Genomic DNA, 17,057 nt, shown 5'->3' on the forward strand with positions numbered 1-17,057 from the left:
CTTCCTACCTTTGTACATAAGAGATTTTAGTAATATGTGTTGCATTTACTTTTATATAACATTTTCATTTTATTATTACATTGAACTTTTATTATAAAAAATGTAATCCTTATCTTAATCTTTGAACTGATTTCATAGATTGAGAGAGGCAATGTGGATGGTACAAACCGTGTGACCCTGGTGGTTCATCTTTCTCATCCGTGGGGAATTGCCGTGTATGATACGTTTCTGTACTATACTGATCGAGATTATGAAGTTATCGAACGAGTTGACAAATCCACCGGTGCAAACAAAGTAGTACTGAGAGATAATGTCCCAAGACTGAAGGGCCTACGTGTCTATTACAGAGACAGTGAGTATTTGCAAGAGAGATATTTCAGTATATTCACCTTGTGAAAACTCAAACTTCCCATACATAGAATGTATGCTCTTTCAAAGGAAATGCTTCAATTTGCTTTTCAGGAAAAGCATTGGAAGCATTTTGTGTGGTTTTGGTAAAGAGATGGTCCATCATCTAGTTAAAGCATCTATTGGCTTATATAATTTACTAAAATATTATCAATGTAGTGTTGACTAAATAAGAAATTTTGTTACTTTAGCTTCAAATCTGTTTTATCTGCTTCTTGACCCCATTGATCTTAGATGACAAGAAACCAGCAAATCTATTGCTAATACGTCTGTGCTAAAAGGAACAATGATTAGGATCTTTATTTTTGTCAGGTGATTGTTAATACTGTACAAATACATGATTTTGGATATATATCTGTGGGTGTTTGTGATGATACCGTTCAGGTTTTTATGTCTTACCATGTGTGCCTTTCACAGATTCTGCTGGTTCCTCAAACGGCTGCAGTAATAATATTGGAGTTTGCCAGCAGCTTTGCTTGCCTGTACCTCATGGATTATTTTCCTGTGCCTGTGCTACTGGCTTTCAGCTAAATCCTGATAACAGAACCTGTTCCCCATACAGTTCATTTGTTATTGTATCTATGCTTTCTGCAATTAAAGGATTTAGTTTAGAGACATCAGATCACTCTGAAGCCATGGTACCACTGGCAGGAAGAGGTATGTGAATATTGTAATAGGAAAAAATCTTGTAATGCCTAGTATTTTGGCATTTCTTTCTGGCATAACAAATTTTAAATATGTTAGCTTATATAAAAAATATTAATTATTACTTTTCAAAATATTTCAGGACGAAATGCGCTTCATGTGGATGTTCACATGCCTTCTGGTTTCATTTACTGGTGTGACTTCAGTAGCACAGTTTCTTCTCAGAATGCAATACGTAAAATTAAACCAGATGGTTCTTACTTTAGAAATGTTATTACAAATGGAATAGGACGAAATGGGATCCGTGGCATTGCAATTGACTGGGTAGCAGGTGAGCACAGCTGAATTTAGGAGAATGTTACTCTTTATAGACTAAAATTTTAAGACTAACAAAAATGGATCCTAATGGAACTATTTTGAATGGAAGTACCATGGTTCTAATTTGTGTCTCTCTGGACTGATTTGAAAGCAAGATGAAGTAATGAATGGCTCTTATTTGTTAATAGATGTGTAAAGAGGAAAGTTTATCAGAATAGATGTATGGAGTCTTTTCTCTCATAAGGACTTCATATTTGTCTTAAGTCTCTCTTCTTGTCTGTACATTTGTAAGTTGCTGTTATCCAGTGTACTACCATCGTGAAAAACATGTACCAGAGAAAAGTGCACAAAACTTGTCTGATGACATTGCCAATAAGAAAGGACTTTTCATCTATCCTGAGATTGCTGTGTATAAATATTGTAAATTATAATGAAAAGTAAAAAAAAAAACCAGAAAAAATACTGTCTTTGAACTTTAATTTCCCCACTTGCATTTCTTGTTCCTATTTAAACATAATAGAGATTAATTCAAGTATTAACTCTTCAGAAAGTATTAATCAAACACTGACATTACTACCTTGATTTTATATGTATATGTACTGTGTACATGTTTTGCAAAAGTTCTTCAGTTGATTGATAGGCTTGTTGGGATGAGTTTTAGGAATATCATCTTCTGTAAACACTTAATTTAGTTACTGTATACAATCCTGTGTCATAACATGGATTCCATAGTTTTGTGTTATAAATGGTAAAGGAATAAGAGTATGGAAGGGCTAACCAAAGACTTTTATATTTATTTATTTATTTATTTATTTATTTATAAAAAGTACACCTAAATGACAACTGTAGTTAATGTACTTTTGGTCTTATACCACTGATACCCATGGCGATCCATTAGTATTTAGAAATTATTTGACTACTGTCAGTTTGGGTGTCTTCTTTCTAATTCCTCAAATTGTAGGCAAGTATACTTTATGCTTCCAACTACTAAGATATTTCTGATGGCTATTCATTTTATGGTTTATTATTTTAGCAGCTTATGTTTCTCAGGTATTGATGTTAATATTAACTTTATCTTTTTTCTTTTTTTTTCTTTTTTTTTTTTTTTAACATACAGGAAATCTTTATTTTACAAACGCATTTCTGACAGAGACTTTTATTGAAGTTTTGCGCTTAAACACAACTTATCGTCGTGTGCTGCTTAAAACTACTATAGATATGCCAAGGCACATAGTAGTTGACCCAAAAAACAGATACCTGTTCTGGGCAGATTATGGGCAAAACCCAAAGATCGAACGAGCATTTCTTGACTGCACCAACAGAACAGTTCTTGTGTCTGAGGGCATTGTCACACCTCGCGGGTTGGCCATAGATCACAGCAATGGCTATGTTTACTGGGTGGATGATTCCCTAGATATGATTGCAAGAATTCAGCCCGATGGTGGTGATGTTGAAATTGTTCGCTATGGCAGCCGCTATCCAACTCCATATGGTATCACTATCTTTGGCAATTCTATGATCTGGGTGGATCGAAACCTGAAAAAAGTCTTCCAAGCCAGCAAGGAGCCAGGCAATACTGATCAGCCAACAGTAATAAGAGATAACATTAATTGGCTAAGGGATGTTACAATTTACAGCAGTAATTTCCAGTCACGTTCACCCTTTGATGTCAACAACAATCCTTGTTTGGACAACAACGGAGGTTGTTCTCACCTCTGTTTTGCCCTCCCTGACGTGCAGACACCTAAATGTGGTTGCGCCTTTGGAACACTAAGCAGTGATGGCAAGAGATGTTTCATTTCAAATGATGATTACCTGATTTTTGCTCTTGAGAATGCCCTCAGAAGCATCCACCTAGATCCCGAAAATCACAGTCCTCCTTTCCGCACAGTCAATGTGTTAAGAACTGCTGTGGCCCTGGATTTTGACAGCATAAACAACCGAATTTATTTTACACAAAGTTTTCCTTCAGGGACAGGAAGAATCAGTTATGTTAGTATTTACTCAGGAATTGGCTCTCCAACAGTAGTTGCATCTGGTAAGTGCACTGAAATGTGATACAATGTAATTAGGTATTAAAAGTGGACTGCAGCATCTAGAACTAACTCAGGAGGTATTTTTGTGCTGATGGGCAAGGTAGATAATTTAGTTAAAATGTCTAATGAAATGTACCTTTTGCTTCCTCATTTTTTGTCTCTTATTTCATCTTGATCACAATGAAATGGAAATATTAAATTGGGTATTTTGTATATAAAATAAGTAATAAATTAAAATGATGTGTAGTAAATTAATATTATGAAATGAGAGAGGATTCCTGCTACTTGGAGAATAGCAATCAAAACTTATGTTTATGTGAGGAAAAGGTATTTGTAACCCTATTGCATAGACAGCACTGCCTGAGTGTTAGGTATTATTACTTTGGGATTTTTAAATGGACAAATTTGCTCTGGCACCAGTGGCATTTCAAATAAATCATTGATGTTACCAAATTATAATAAATGGAGAGTGTTGCAGTATCTAGGAAATCATACTGAGCTTGTGTGTGTTTGCTTGCATGTGTCTAAGACCTGGGGACTCCAGATGGCATAGCCTTTGACTGGATCAACAACAGAGTTTATTACAGTGACTACCTCAATCAGACTATCAGCTCCATGGCTGTGGATGGATCGAATCACACAGTGATTGCGAGGGTGCCACGACCCAGAGCTGTTGTGTTAGATCCCTGCAGAGGGTATGTACTGCTCTTTATTTTGACTGCAGGTGAAACTACAATTTAGACTTCGACAAAGACTACCAGACACTTCCTATAGAACTAACCCTGAACCTTTTTCTGTTGTATTCCCTGAATGCTTCAGAAGAATTCTTGTTTCAATATCAAAACATTTCCTGAGAGGCTGGGGGCATTACTGTATTGTACTGTACTTCTAATTTTGTTACTAATTATGCTGTATTTAAAATTCAGAAAGGTAAGAAAGGGATTAATTGACTTCACTGGATTCCTATAGGAGCTTGATAATTTTTCTGAGGTTCTCTCCAGCAGACCCTGGGGATCCCTGCTAGAAGAATCCCTTGTCAGTGTGGCCTAAAAGAGAGGAAGAAGTTCTTTTCCAGTAGTTTTGCACTGCACACTTCAGTGAGGGACACCAGGGTGGAAGTATCCTGGAGCAGATAAGGGCTTTGTGTGTTTTATTTGCTGAAAATATAATCATGTTGTTGACAGGTATATGTACTGGACTGACTGGAGTTCAAATGCAAAGATAGAGCGAGCTACACTTGGAGGAAACTTCAGAACACCTATTGTAAGCACCAATTTGGTATGGCCAAATGGCCTTACCTTGGACTATGAAGAACAGCAGCTATACTGGGCTGATGCAAATCTGTATGTATTGATAACACACTTGGTGGTTTACATGTAGTTATTTTTTTAAAAGCTCTGTTTTTATTTTTCCTCTCTTCCAAACTGCTTTTGAGCATTTCAGTTGAATTTGGTACTTGACAGTATAGAATGTTAAGAGTTACTTAATAGCAATGCCATGTCGAGTTTTGATATTCATGTGAAACTACTATGCAATAAGAAGTTTTGTTATGCAGTAGTGTAGATTTAGTTCTCTGCTTTATGCATTTGTACCTGCTGGCATTTTGTTTATCTTACATGCGATTCAGGACTTTTATAGATATCTTCTTTAGCAAATACAGTCCCAGTACACATTTTACATTATTCATTGTTCATGGTTAATACCTGTAAACTGTGGAATTTGGCCTGATGTTCTTGCTGTTGCCTACCAGACAAATCTCTACCCTTGAACTTATGCCATCAGAATTTCTTCCATTATTCAGGGGAGTTTTTAAAAATTATTTTGTTTCCTAGCCATTCAAATTCACTTGTAGTCTCAGAGAGATCACTGCAGCAGTCATACCTTTCCTCTCTGGCTCCTTCAGTGTAGCAATTATTTTTCAGACTTGTCCTTTGCTGTAATGGAATAACTTCTATGACCTGTGCCCTTCTGGGAAGAAGGTGTTATTTGGATTCATCTGTGTGCAGGAGGGCAAAGTACTTGTAATGGGATGTCTATTTTAAGGGAAATGCAGGATGTCAAATGAAACATACGCTTTTCTGCTTCAAACTCTAGTTAATGGAGGTGGGGAAGCATAACAGCACCCTAGATATTGGTGAGAATTACTGAATTGCTGGGGTAATTAGGGCATGGCTTTATACATAAGTTAAAAGACTTTTTTCTTTTAAGATGTAATAATTTCCTTGTTATTGTAGGCAGAAGATTGAAAGGTGCACTCTCACTGGTACAAATCGTGAGGTAATTGTTAGCACTGCTCTGCATCCATTTGCAATGACACTGTTTGATCAGCACATATATTGGACAGACTGGAACACACGAAGCATTTATCGAGCTAATAAGTACGATGGTTCAGATCAGATTGTAATGATCATGAATCTTCCACAAAGACCGATGGATATTCATGTCTGGGCAAAAAGTAAGCAACAGCAGTGTACTAACCCTTGCAACCAGTTCAATGGTGGCTGCAGTCACATCTGTGCGCCAGGTAAGCTGTTTTACTTGATTACTGTAAGCTAGTACTGTTCCCTGTATAGAGTTTATATTATAGCAATTTTAATCGCATGGGAACAGCTGAAATATTTCTTAGTGTTCCCAAACTTTTAATATTTATCTTATTTATAAATGCAATCAAAATGATTGCCATTTAAGATAATGGTATTTTACCCACACACCTAAGGGTTGTGTCTGAGAATCCTCACACACAAAAATTATGGGTTTCTCTAATTTAAACCAAAGCATTCTTTTCTGGGGTTTAAACCTGTCTTTCCTCTTGACTGAGACATGAAGTGAGTGCTGTAGGATATGCTTACCTTAGGAATATACACTCATACACTATATACTGATCAGATGCTTCCTACAAGATGTTTAAAAAATCTTTGTGGTCACTATTTCTTTATTACATAGGTGTTATAGAACTGTTTCATATGTTGTAAATTTTTGGGAGTTGTGATCCTTGACTTTGAAGAACTCATTCAGGGCCTGTTTTCATCTGTAGTGTCTTAAATGCCTTTACAAATCTGTCTTGCTTGAAATCAACTCAAACTTCTCGTTGATTTTGAGAAACACAGTTTGTCCAATGCAAGGAGTTTTGAACAGCTGTTTTCATATTGAGTAATAAAGTATCAGTGGGTATAACTGTGATAATTGAAAGCATCACATAACATCTTACTGCCACCAAAAAGCTATTTTGACAATAAGCAAGTACTAAGACACTTCAAATTCCGATCTCAGTTCCTCTCAGGAACTCTGAAATAACTTTTGTGGGATTTAATGGGTTTGCATGTGCTTAACTGAGGTAAAAGTCTGGCTAAGTCACCACACTACTATCTAAGCAAATAGGTCATATAGGAATTGTGAAAATTTCTTTGCCTTTTTCAGTGTTACAGTTGTGAATGCTGTAATAGAATCCTACACAAAGAATCAATATTAAATTTGTTTCAATTTTTTTTGGTCCTTTTTTAAACTGTCAAATGTAAATTTAGGTCCAGCTGGTGCAGAATGTCAGTGCCCCTCTGAAGGTCGCTGGTATTTAGCCAATAACAACAAGCACTGTATTGTGGATAACGGTACCAGGTGTGATCCTGGTTTCTTCACATGCCTCAATGGGCAGTGCATCTCGGAGCGATGGAAATGCGACAATGACTATGACTGTGTTGATGGCAGTGATGAGTTGGAAAGTGTGTGTGGTAAGCATTTAAAATAACTGCATTAGAAAGTGGCTGTATAGTCTGTCTTGCCTGTTCTGTATTCTCTGTTAGTTTTGTGGCTTTATGATCATGGATCTTATGGCTGTAGTTTGGAAACAATCCCTTGCTTGCTCATGGTCCGAATAACTAGTGATTTGCTTTAGAATACAAAAACATTGTAGTATGGAATTTTTATCATGTATAACCAATTTCTACTTTTTTAATTTGAATATGTATTTTACTTTTCATGCAGTCCGTTTTGCAGCTGTGTTTGCCCTGGCAGGTAAAAATATTGTGATTTCACTTGTTACTTTGACAGGGAATTTAGATTGTGTTTTATCCACATCTTTTTTTCATTTCAATTTTCTGCAGCTTTCCATACCTGTCAGCCAACAGCGTTTACCTGTGGCAATGGGCGATGTGTTCCCTACCACTACCGCTGCGATCACTACAACGACTGTGGAGATAACAGTGACGAGCTTGGCTGCTTGTTCCGAACCTGTGACTCCAACACAGAGTTCACTTGCAATAATGGAAGGTGCATAGCTCTTCAGTATGTCTGCAATGGAGTAAACAACTGTTACGATAATGGCACATCAGATGAGAGGAATTGCCGTAAGTTTAGCCCTATTACCTAGTGCCTGTTTGAGTCTGACTCTCTAAACCAAGGAAGAGGGAAATGTGGCTTCTTGTGAAGAGTTGCAACAAAATCAGCAAATAGGACAAAAGATTTTTTTATTAACATTACAGATTCTGCTTTGTGTTATTTGAACCAAATAGATAAAAGATATTCTGGAATACATAATATTTTTATATATATTTTTTTTTTATATATATATAATATCATTACATAATAAATGTTACTTTAAGGAGTCTGCCTTAATGCAACAAATACACAGTGCTTAGTGTTAAGTCTTGTGAGTGATCAATCCCCCATGGATTTCACAAATATTATTTCAGATAAATTAAATGCAGGGTTTATATTATTGCAGGATTGGCCTGGAATTTGACAATGGGCCTTTGCTTTGTGTCATGCCATATTAATTATACTAGATTTAATCATCAGGAGTGTATATTATGACACCTATAATTATACACCTTATGGTTCTCAAGAAGTTATCAGTCATTTTTGTTTTCCTTAAGATGTAAACTGTGATTAGCTCAGTATTGACTAGTATTGCAGTTCCTCAAAATAATCACGTCTATGCACTAAGATTAAAATCTTCCGTGGAAAAATTTATATTTGGTGTTGAAGAAATTGACGAAAACATATTTAGAAAATTTTTTTTCCATTTTGTGTGCACATTGATTTTGTTTAAACATATTATTTGTGACAATTTTATTTTTGATCTCAGAGAAATTTGGATATTTGAAATTCCTGGTCTATTAGTCATTTGTAGTTGGTCTGATGATTCATACCATACCAACTGGTTGCAAATGCAGGCATTACAGTGGGAATACAAATCAGTTTTCATTCCCTCACCCACAAGTATTGGCATATGGTTTTTTGATCATGTTTTTGTCAGGACTTCTGCAATAAAAACAATGATCTAACTGTTCCCATGCAGCGTGAGCAGTATGAGTGATGCACTTTAGAAAGTGAGTGATATGGGACTCTTTTTAACACTGTTAAGTATCTCTGAATGAGATACAGCGGAACAGTATTGAAAAAAGCTCTAAAGAACTTTTGCTTTTTTTTCCTACCTCCTTAAAGCGGAACGTACTTGCCAGTCTGGTTTTACAAAATGCCAAAGCACAAATATTTGCATTCCTCGAACATATTTGTGTGATGGTGATAATGACTGTGGAGATATGAGTGATGAGAGCCCTACTCACTGTGGTAAGTTAACAGGGCCTTCATTATTCAAGTAATTTATTCCACTGCTTTTTCCTTTTGATATAACTCACACTGTTCTCAAAATATCTATTTCTGTAATCCTGAAATTAATGCATTGTACTATTATCTCTCAATTATCTTAATCATGATTTTATCTAATAAAAAGATGATAAATTTTTGCAGCATTTTCATAAAGCATTTGAGAGATTGCTCCTTTTACTTATTCTGGTCTGTGTTCTTTATGGTTTTACAAGGTGTTTGGCATTTAAGTATTATAGGGAGCTGTCCTTTTCTAGAACTTTAACATTAGAATACTTTTCCTTCTAAACAAGTAAAATTGCATACAGTCTCAAATGTAGTTTCTTTTAGCTCTTTCATGTGGTTATGTATGCTTTAGCATATGATTCATTTTTTGTTGTAGCTTCCAGTTAATGTATAGAAGTATCTAGTTTTCCATCCACCTTAATTACAAGCCAGCTCAACTTTTCTAAGACATTTATATTAGGTAGTAGTTAGGTAATACTTTTCCCATATGAAATGTTTTGGATCAATTTATAACACATAATGTATATTTTCGGATAATGATTTGGTTTTAGTATTGCCTGAGTAGATTATTTTTACTTTCACTCATTTTTCTAAAGTTACATGCCTTGAACTAATGATGCCTCAATTTTTCTAAAATATGAGTTTGATTTCTGTAGCCAGACCATGGCCACTTTTATCTGTGGACCCCAGCATGTCAAAGATACGTGGCGATAGTGAGCTTGTGCTGCTCATAAAAGATGTACTTTGTCCCTTCTACTGATTATGTCCCAGGGGAATTACTTAAATTGAGAAGTGGTGAAGGGCAAGAAAGAGGGAGAGGAAGAGAATGAGAGGCAAACAAACCCCAAGACATTAATGACCAACAGTTAATTGTCTTTGATTTCCATCATCAAAGGCACATGGAAGAGCAAGTTGAAAAGCCAGACTGTGTCCTTTTGGTATTTCAAAACCATCAGAGGGTACAGGAAAGTATCAGTAACGACTGAAGAAATTATCAAACCCATTATACATGCCAGGATTGAGAGGTTCAGCCAAAGTGCAAAAGAATATTTGCAGCGTCCTTAGCTGGAACTACTACTCAGTGCTATGGTTTGTTCTTCACTGCCATTAAGAAAAGATTCCTACCAGCAGGTGAAGAAAAACTGATTGGGAGAAAAGCGAAAACATTGTCTAGCATGAGATATTACTTCCTTAGTGCACATTTTGATTTCCTGTAAAGCACTGAGTCAACTGTGCCTGGTTTGAGCACTGGAAAAATAAGTATATTGGACTGTGGACATTTTCCTGTGCACAAATCTCAAATGTAAATATAGAACATATTGCTGCATGCAATCCTATTTCCAAGGCAAATTATGTCTACTTATTAGCTGATATGTATATCCAAGGAGACAATTAAGACCATTTTTTTGCATACAAATATCAAGCTACTTTTTAATATGAACTCTTTACAGACAGAGTGAGAAAAGACATCCTTCCTAGCATAATTTTTTCTCTTTCTTTTTTTGGGGACTGTGATATTTTTTGTATAACATTGTGATGGTTCGGACTTGGCTCCTTGCTAAATGCTTAAATTCCAGTAGCAACTTTTCTTCCCTTTTTCCCTTCTTTCTTTTCCTAGAGCAAAGGAAAAAAAAATTATGCAAATTGAAGAACCTGAAAATCTAGTTAGTTATATTTAAAAAAAAAAAAAAAAAACATTTGATGTATATTACAGTTAAGATGCTATGTACACAGCAAAAAGGAATTCAAATACCCCCCTGAAGGGATAGGGAAAGGGGAAAGGGGAACAAAAGGGAACAAAAAGGGACACCGAGCGGATATACGCAGTCAAACCCGAGAATTAGTAAAGTAACTAGTAAAACTAATCTCACCATGTCCCTTAGAAAAGCAGGATTGGCACACACGGCCAGCACTCTGCTATCCTCCACGTGGCAGGCCAGCGGTCGCTGCAGGCCTCAGCCTTAGATAAGTGAGACCAACGCAAGGACTCACTGTTCCCGTACCCCGCCGGAAGAGAAGAGAGAGAAGACCTCTCCTCCCTTCTTATTTATACCCCGATTTATGTAAAAATCGTATGGAATACTGGGAACATTACCTCTTCCTTGGTTACAAATTGGTAACCAAGGAAGGCCTAGATTAAAACCGCCACAAACATGAACTCAAAAGCAACTTAAAACAAGCAGGAAAGGATACAGAAAAATAGAAGTAATACCCAGGTTTTTTCTTCCAGTCTCACTGACTTGCACAAATAATGAGTTTCGCTGTACATCAGGACGTTGTATTCCTGCTCATTGGTACTGTGATCAAGGAATAGACTGTGCTGATGGCTCTGATGAACCTGCCTCTTGTGGTAAGTCTACACTCAGAAGGTACAACTTGATGGGTTATAGCAAATCAGTAGTTTCTCTTGTAGGCAGTGGCTTCAGTCCAGACTGAGTGGAAAATAAGTATCTTCTGGGCTTTATTCATTGACTAAATAATCTGAGTCACTGATTTTGATACTTGGGTCACAATATTTTGATACTTAAAGCTGTGTATGGAATATGAAGGCTTTTAATTGCAACAATTGATTGCTTGTAGTGTGATTATTCTTATTATATAACCTCCTGTCTCTGTAAGACTGTGGTAGTAGTGAATCAAGTGGTAAAAAGAAGAAAGTACTTTGATATTGGTTTGGATGTAAAAACAGATGTCATGCTGTACAGAAAGTGTGCATGCAGTATTGCATTTGGGGGGAAAAGGAATGTGGGGTGCAGAGGTGAATAGTATTGACACACTATATGAGTATCTTAGTATTACAGTAAACAAATCCTGTATGTACAATAGAAACTGATAGCAATAAGCAGAGGAGTGGGGTAGGAGGTGAAAAAAAAGGATACTAATCTCCAGAGAAGAAGAGAAAGGGCTAACTGAAGTCCCTGAGAATTGATATTACAAGATAATTATTATTCTCACTGTAAAAGTAAACATAACACAAGGTAGAATAGATTATTCTGTTTTAGGCAGGGTTGGTAGCTCGCTTTGCACGTTGCTGGAGTTGCACCTTTCATGGCAGTTCAGGTTAATTTAATAAAGTGATTGTGTTCATTTTTAAGTGCCCCAGTTGCGGACTTGTTCAAGTGACCAGTTCAGATGTGATGATGGCAGATGTATCCCAGCAACTTGGATCTGTGATGGTGATAATGACTGTGGGGATATGAGTGATGAGGATCAAAGACATAACTGTGGTAGGTGGTTAATGCAAATAGATACTGCACTTTATTTGTCCTGCGTGCATCTTTTAGAAAACAGTCAACCCCCAAACTCTCACCCACTGCCAGTTTTTCTACCCACAAAGGTGCACATTAAGTATGAGATACAATCTTTCTGTACCTTCATTTTCATTATATTGAATTGAAATTGAACATTTTACAGGTTAAAAAAAAAAAAAAAAAAGCCGTTGTTATAATTTTGCAATTAGTCTTCTTTGAATTGATGTGTTCAGATGGAGATACAATTAACCTGCATTGTGTGTATGATCAGGGCAACAATAGCACCTTGTAGTCCCTGATGGTCATACATCACATCTTGTGCTTATTAATAGCCACATGGTTTTGGCATAATATCTTTAAAATCTAGTTAGCAAAATAAATATATCTGTTTAGAGGGTGAACAAATGGAAGGAGGTTCACCAAGCCTGGTCCTGCTTCTTAATTCTTTTGACAGCAGCTGGATACACTTTGAGTCCTTGCCCTTATTAATTGCAATGATACTCCTTCTCTTTGCTCCCTGGAGAACAGAATACCTTGAAGAAAACAGGGAATAGAGACCATAGGCATAATACCTGTTCAGCTCCCAGAAAATGTGGCCAGATACATGAAAAGCTTATGTGGAGAAGCTGCTAAGATCCAGATTTCTGCACATGTCAGCATTGCCTAAGGAATGCTTTGACTGCCAGTCAGCACAGTTTTGTACATGAGAAGGTGCAGTGATATCTATGTGCTTGTGCAGCAGCTCATGACTGTGTCATGGATTACGGGTGGATATCCAGGCTGTTTGTGTGTGTGGCGGGGAGGGTGTTACACACAGAGTATAACTTGGTTGGTGACCATGCTTTTCCTTCAGCAAACCGCAACTGCACAGCAGCAGAGTTCACGTGTGCCAACAATCGGCCCCCACTCAGGAGGTGCATCCCTCGGGCTTGGGTCTGTGATGGTGATGCTGACTGCAGTGATGCTTTTGATGAACACCAGAACTGCACACGAAGATCTTGCACAGAAAATGAGTTCACCTGTAGTAATGGCTTGTGCATCCGTAATACATACAGGTTTGTAACTACCTGGGCAGCTGTAGAAATTCTCAAAATTTGCTTAATGTGAAGCAGCTAATTCAACTGGTTTTTTCACACCATTTAGTTGTAAGTAGATCTGCATATTATAGTGAAACTACTTACCTGCTCTGCATTCATGCATTAGCTTTGACTTGAAAATGCTCTAGAATTTTCTGTGTTAATATCCCCAGAGCTCACCATTAGCATTTAATATTTTTTGTTGTGGCTAGTAACATCTCCTGGGGTGACTCTGTCCAGCCTATAATGCATACAGGGAATGCAAGCAGGACTCACAGGATCAGACCATGTAATATGACCCCGGTTTCTGAAAGTCTCTTCTATTGGAACCAAAATACCAACCTTCTTTGGAAACTGGGACAGTGTATCTATCCATCTGCCCTAGCGACAGTGATTGCCTTCTTGTATTTGAAGGAAGTGTTCATTCTTCTTCAGATGTGATAGGCGGAATGACTGTGGTGACAGCAGTGATGAAAGGGGATGCATCTATGAACCATGTCAACAGCACCAGTTCACTTGTCAGAATGGGCGCTGCATTTCCAAAACCTACCTCTGTGATGGGGATAATGACTGTGGTGATGAATCTGATGAGCTGGAACATCTCTGTAATACACCAGAAGCGACCTGCTCTCCTCATCATTTTAAATGTGACAATGGAAACTGCATTGAAATGGTCAAAGTCTGCAATCGGTTGGACGATTGCTCAGATAACAGCGATGAAAAAGGATGTGGTATGTATAGATTTATTTGTAGTGTCTAATTTAAAATATGTGGGCAGCTTTAAAAAAATGAACTCTTAAGGCAATTCCTTCATTATAATTGTATCTATCCCATGGCTCTCTCTCAGAGATGAAAATTATAAGAAATGCATATATTTAATTTTGGTTTTGTTTTAGTTAAGTCATACTTACTATGTGCTGTTTTAACAGACTGTGACAATGAGCTAATGATGTGAACTAAATATAGCTCATTCATTGTTATGCATTACCCTTACATTTCCAAAATATGCCATTCAGAAGTCCGTGCTTGGCACTCAGGGTGTTTTGTGACAGACCTCATAGATACCAGAATAATTTTATATTTGATTAACTTGTTTTCCCTTTTCCTTTATTACAGCAGCCCACATTCACATTCAGCACTTCAGGGGGTAGCAGGGAGAGAGAGACAGAGTGCACTGGAAAGTGACTGCCCTAGTACTCCATCCAGTTCCTTGAATAAAACTCCTTTCCTTCCTCAGGTATAAATGAATGCAGTGACCCTTCAATCAGTGGATGTGATCATGACTGTACAGACACACAGACAAGTTTCTACTGTTCTTGTCATCCTGGATACAAACTTATGTCTGATAAACGGACTTGTGATGATATTGATGAGTGCAATGAAACTCCATCAGTATGTAGCCAGATTTGTGAGAACACAGCTGGCTCCTACATCTGTAAGTGTGCCCCAGGCTATATCCGGGAGCCTGATGGAAAAAGTTGCCGGCAAAATAGTAATATCTCCCCATACCTTATTTTTAGCAACCGTTACTATCTGAGAAATCTCACAGCAGATGGCCAGTCTTACTCTCTCATTTTGCAAGGACTGAGAAATGTGGTGGCACTGGACTTTGACAGGGTGGAAAAGAGGTTATACTGGATTGATGTGGGGAGGAATGTCATTGAACGAATGTTCCTAAATGGAACAAATAAGGAGGCAGTGATAAGTGATGATGTTCCCAACGGGGAAGGTATCGCTGTTGACTGGGTTGGCAGGTAAGAAAATATGTTTTCTGTCTTTCTGGGCTACTAAGGAAATGATGTGTGAAGGAGTTTATCTTAAGGTTTTTCCTCCCACTTCATATGAAATTCCTGATGAGTGCTGAAATTGTTTTGGATTGTGGATACAGTGCATACCACTGCGCTGAAATTGTTTATCAGCGCTTAATACATAACACTTTTCTTTCATTACTCTCCTATCTTGTATATTGAGGTTATATCTGACTTGCTCTCTCACCAATCAGTCCTTTGCTAGCCATTGTTGGGGTTGGGATGCAGGCTTTACTCTTTGCATAAAAAAAATGTTTTATCAGGTAACTAGATTTCAGTGAAGTGAGGAATAACAAACATTAATGAAATTTAGCTCCTATACCAATGTGAAGAGCATAGTTCTTTTGCTCTTGAAAAATGCACCTTTAACTGATAAACAATATGATCCACATCATTTGCTGACAGGAGGCCTGTAGGAGAGTGAGGGATTTGGAAAGCACATTGCATTACGGCAAATTTTTAATTGCCTGCTATGTGTCAAAAAGTAGTCTGATTGACTGCCACAGAAACTCTGTCCTTATGTGGTGCCCTCTCTGACAGTGACTGTGTTACATCAGGTCTTGATTTCTGAGTGCAATACTATAAGCATGAAAAGTGCATCAGACTGCAAAACTATGAGAATCATTCAAAAAGTCACTTTGGAACTTCTATGAGAGTGTTGTTATTTTTATTTTTGAACCACTTCATCTCTAAACCTAATGATAATTAACGTTGCCAACAACCTCAGATGCTTTATTATTCATGGATAGATGAGGAAGGGAAAGGCTAATTTTAGCTCAAGTGATCCTACTGTTTCATTCTAATACAGCTGTTGAATTATTTCAGCTATCATTAGGTATGTTTTAGTTTAGTCAGTTTTTGTTTAGGTGTTTCAGAAGGGCTGAAGGACAGTACAATGGTTGAATTTTCTGCTTGTTTTCAGTGCAGGGAGAGGATTGGAGGATGCCATGAGATGCAGGCTGGGGAAGAGCACTTTGTCCTCCTCCCTGGTGGGAATAACACTGCTTAGGGTGGTGTAGGCAGAGATTATGTCTGTCAGGCTGTTTCTAGAATGACTCTGTGGACACTGGAGCTGACCAGCTCTGCAGAGAATTTCAAAGTACCCTGCTGCAGTTCTAAGTGAATTAAATGCTTTGTTTGGAGGCAGGCTTTTTAAAATCATCACTTCTGCTTGTATGATTTCTTTGCTTACGGCTGTGTATAATTACTCGGCAAAGTAACAGAAGTGTAAGAAAATTCCAAGAGAGGTTTAAATTAGAGTGTTAAATTACTTGGGAATTTTCTACCTGTTTGATGAGAGGTGGCAGCTTGGAACAGATGATGATTCTCTCCCATATTTTACAGCCCTGCATGTCTGCTTTCTTGCTTCTGGCCCTCGTTGGTAGGACAGGAAGGGAAGAGGGGTTTAGGAATTTATAGGTAAATGGTGTATTATTACTCAACTAGGCAACTGCAAGTTTGAATTGGGCAGTAACAATCATGGTTACAGGAACAGCTAGAGTGAACAGGGCAGCCTGGAGCATAGTGTAGAAAAGATGTCAGTGGAGCATGTGTTCCTTTGCAGTGGATATATTTTTTCTAGGAGAAAAAACCTGAAATTTAAAGATTCTGTGAAGCAAAATAAAAAATATAATTAAATAATATTTAAAAAACTCTAAAACTTAATTTCAGAAAATTGTACTGGGTGGATGCCTACAAAGATTGTCTCTATGTCTCTGAACTTGATGGAAGATTCCGGAAAAAACTGGTGGATAGGTGTGTGGATGCCAACAACACTTTCTGCTTTCAGTATCCCAGAGGAATTGTTGTTCATCCAAAATATGGGTATGACATTTCAAGAGTGCTTTTCCTTTCTTTTGCACATAATTCTGCACTGTTCTGAAAATCTGAAGTAATTTTTGCATGCTT

The 17,057-nt window shown here is 37.3% G+C and overlaps 1 protein-coding gene across 1 annotated transcript in view; it reads left to right on the forward strand.

The window, feature by feature from the left end:
* The window catches only part of LRP2 (LDL receptor related protein 2), a 118,203-nt gene that overhangs the window by 68,362 nt on the left and 32,784 nt on the right, over nt 1-17,057 (forward strand). Inside the window, exons 36-51 of the mRNA XM_050340004.1 lie at nt 139-352; nt 826-1,065; nt 1,196-1,384; nt 2,489-3,409; nt 3,937-4,102; nt 4,592-4,750; nt 5,642-5,931; nt 6,929-7,132; nt 7,505-7,747; nt 8,847-8,972; nt 11,245-11,364; nt 12,110-12,241; nt 13,119-13,320; nt 13,777-14,072; nt 14,579-15,095; nt 16,821-16,973. Of these exons, the coding sequence (XP_050195961.1) occupies nt 139-352; nt 826-1,065; nt 1,196-1,384; nt 2,489-3,409; nt 3,937-4,102; nt 4,592-4,750; nt 5,642-5,931; nt 6,929-7,132; nt 7,505-7,747; nt 8,847-8,972; nt 11,245-11,364; nt 12,110-12,241; nt 13,119-13,320; nt 13,777-14,072; nt 14,579-15,095; nt 16,821-16,973 (4,172 nt within the window). The remainder of the gene's footprint in view (nt 1-138; nt 353-825; nt 1,066-1,195; nt 1,385-2,488; nt 3,410-3,936; nt 4,103-4,591; nt 4,751-5,641; nt 5,932-6,928; nt 7,133-7,504; nt 7,748-8,846; nt 8,973-11,244; nt 11,365-12,109; nt 12,242-13,118; nt 13,321-13,776; nt 14,073-14,578; nt 15,096-16,820; nt 16,974-17,057) is intronic.

Source organism: Myiozetetes cayanensis, unplaced genomic scaffold (genome assembly GCF_022539395.1).
Source record: "Myiozetetes cayanensis isolate MyiCay16 unplaced genomic scaffold, myiCay2020 scf9, whole genome shotgun sequence".
NCBI classification, from domain to species: Eukaryota; Metazoa; Chordata; class Aves; order Passeriformes; family Tyrannidae; genus Myiozetetes; species Myiozetetes cayanensis.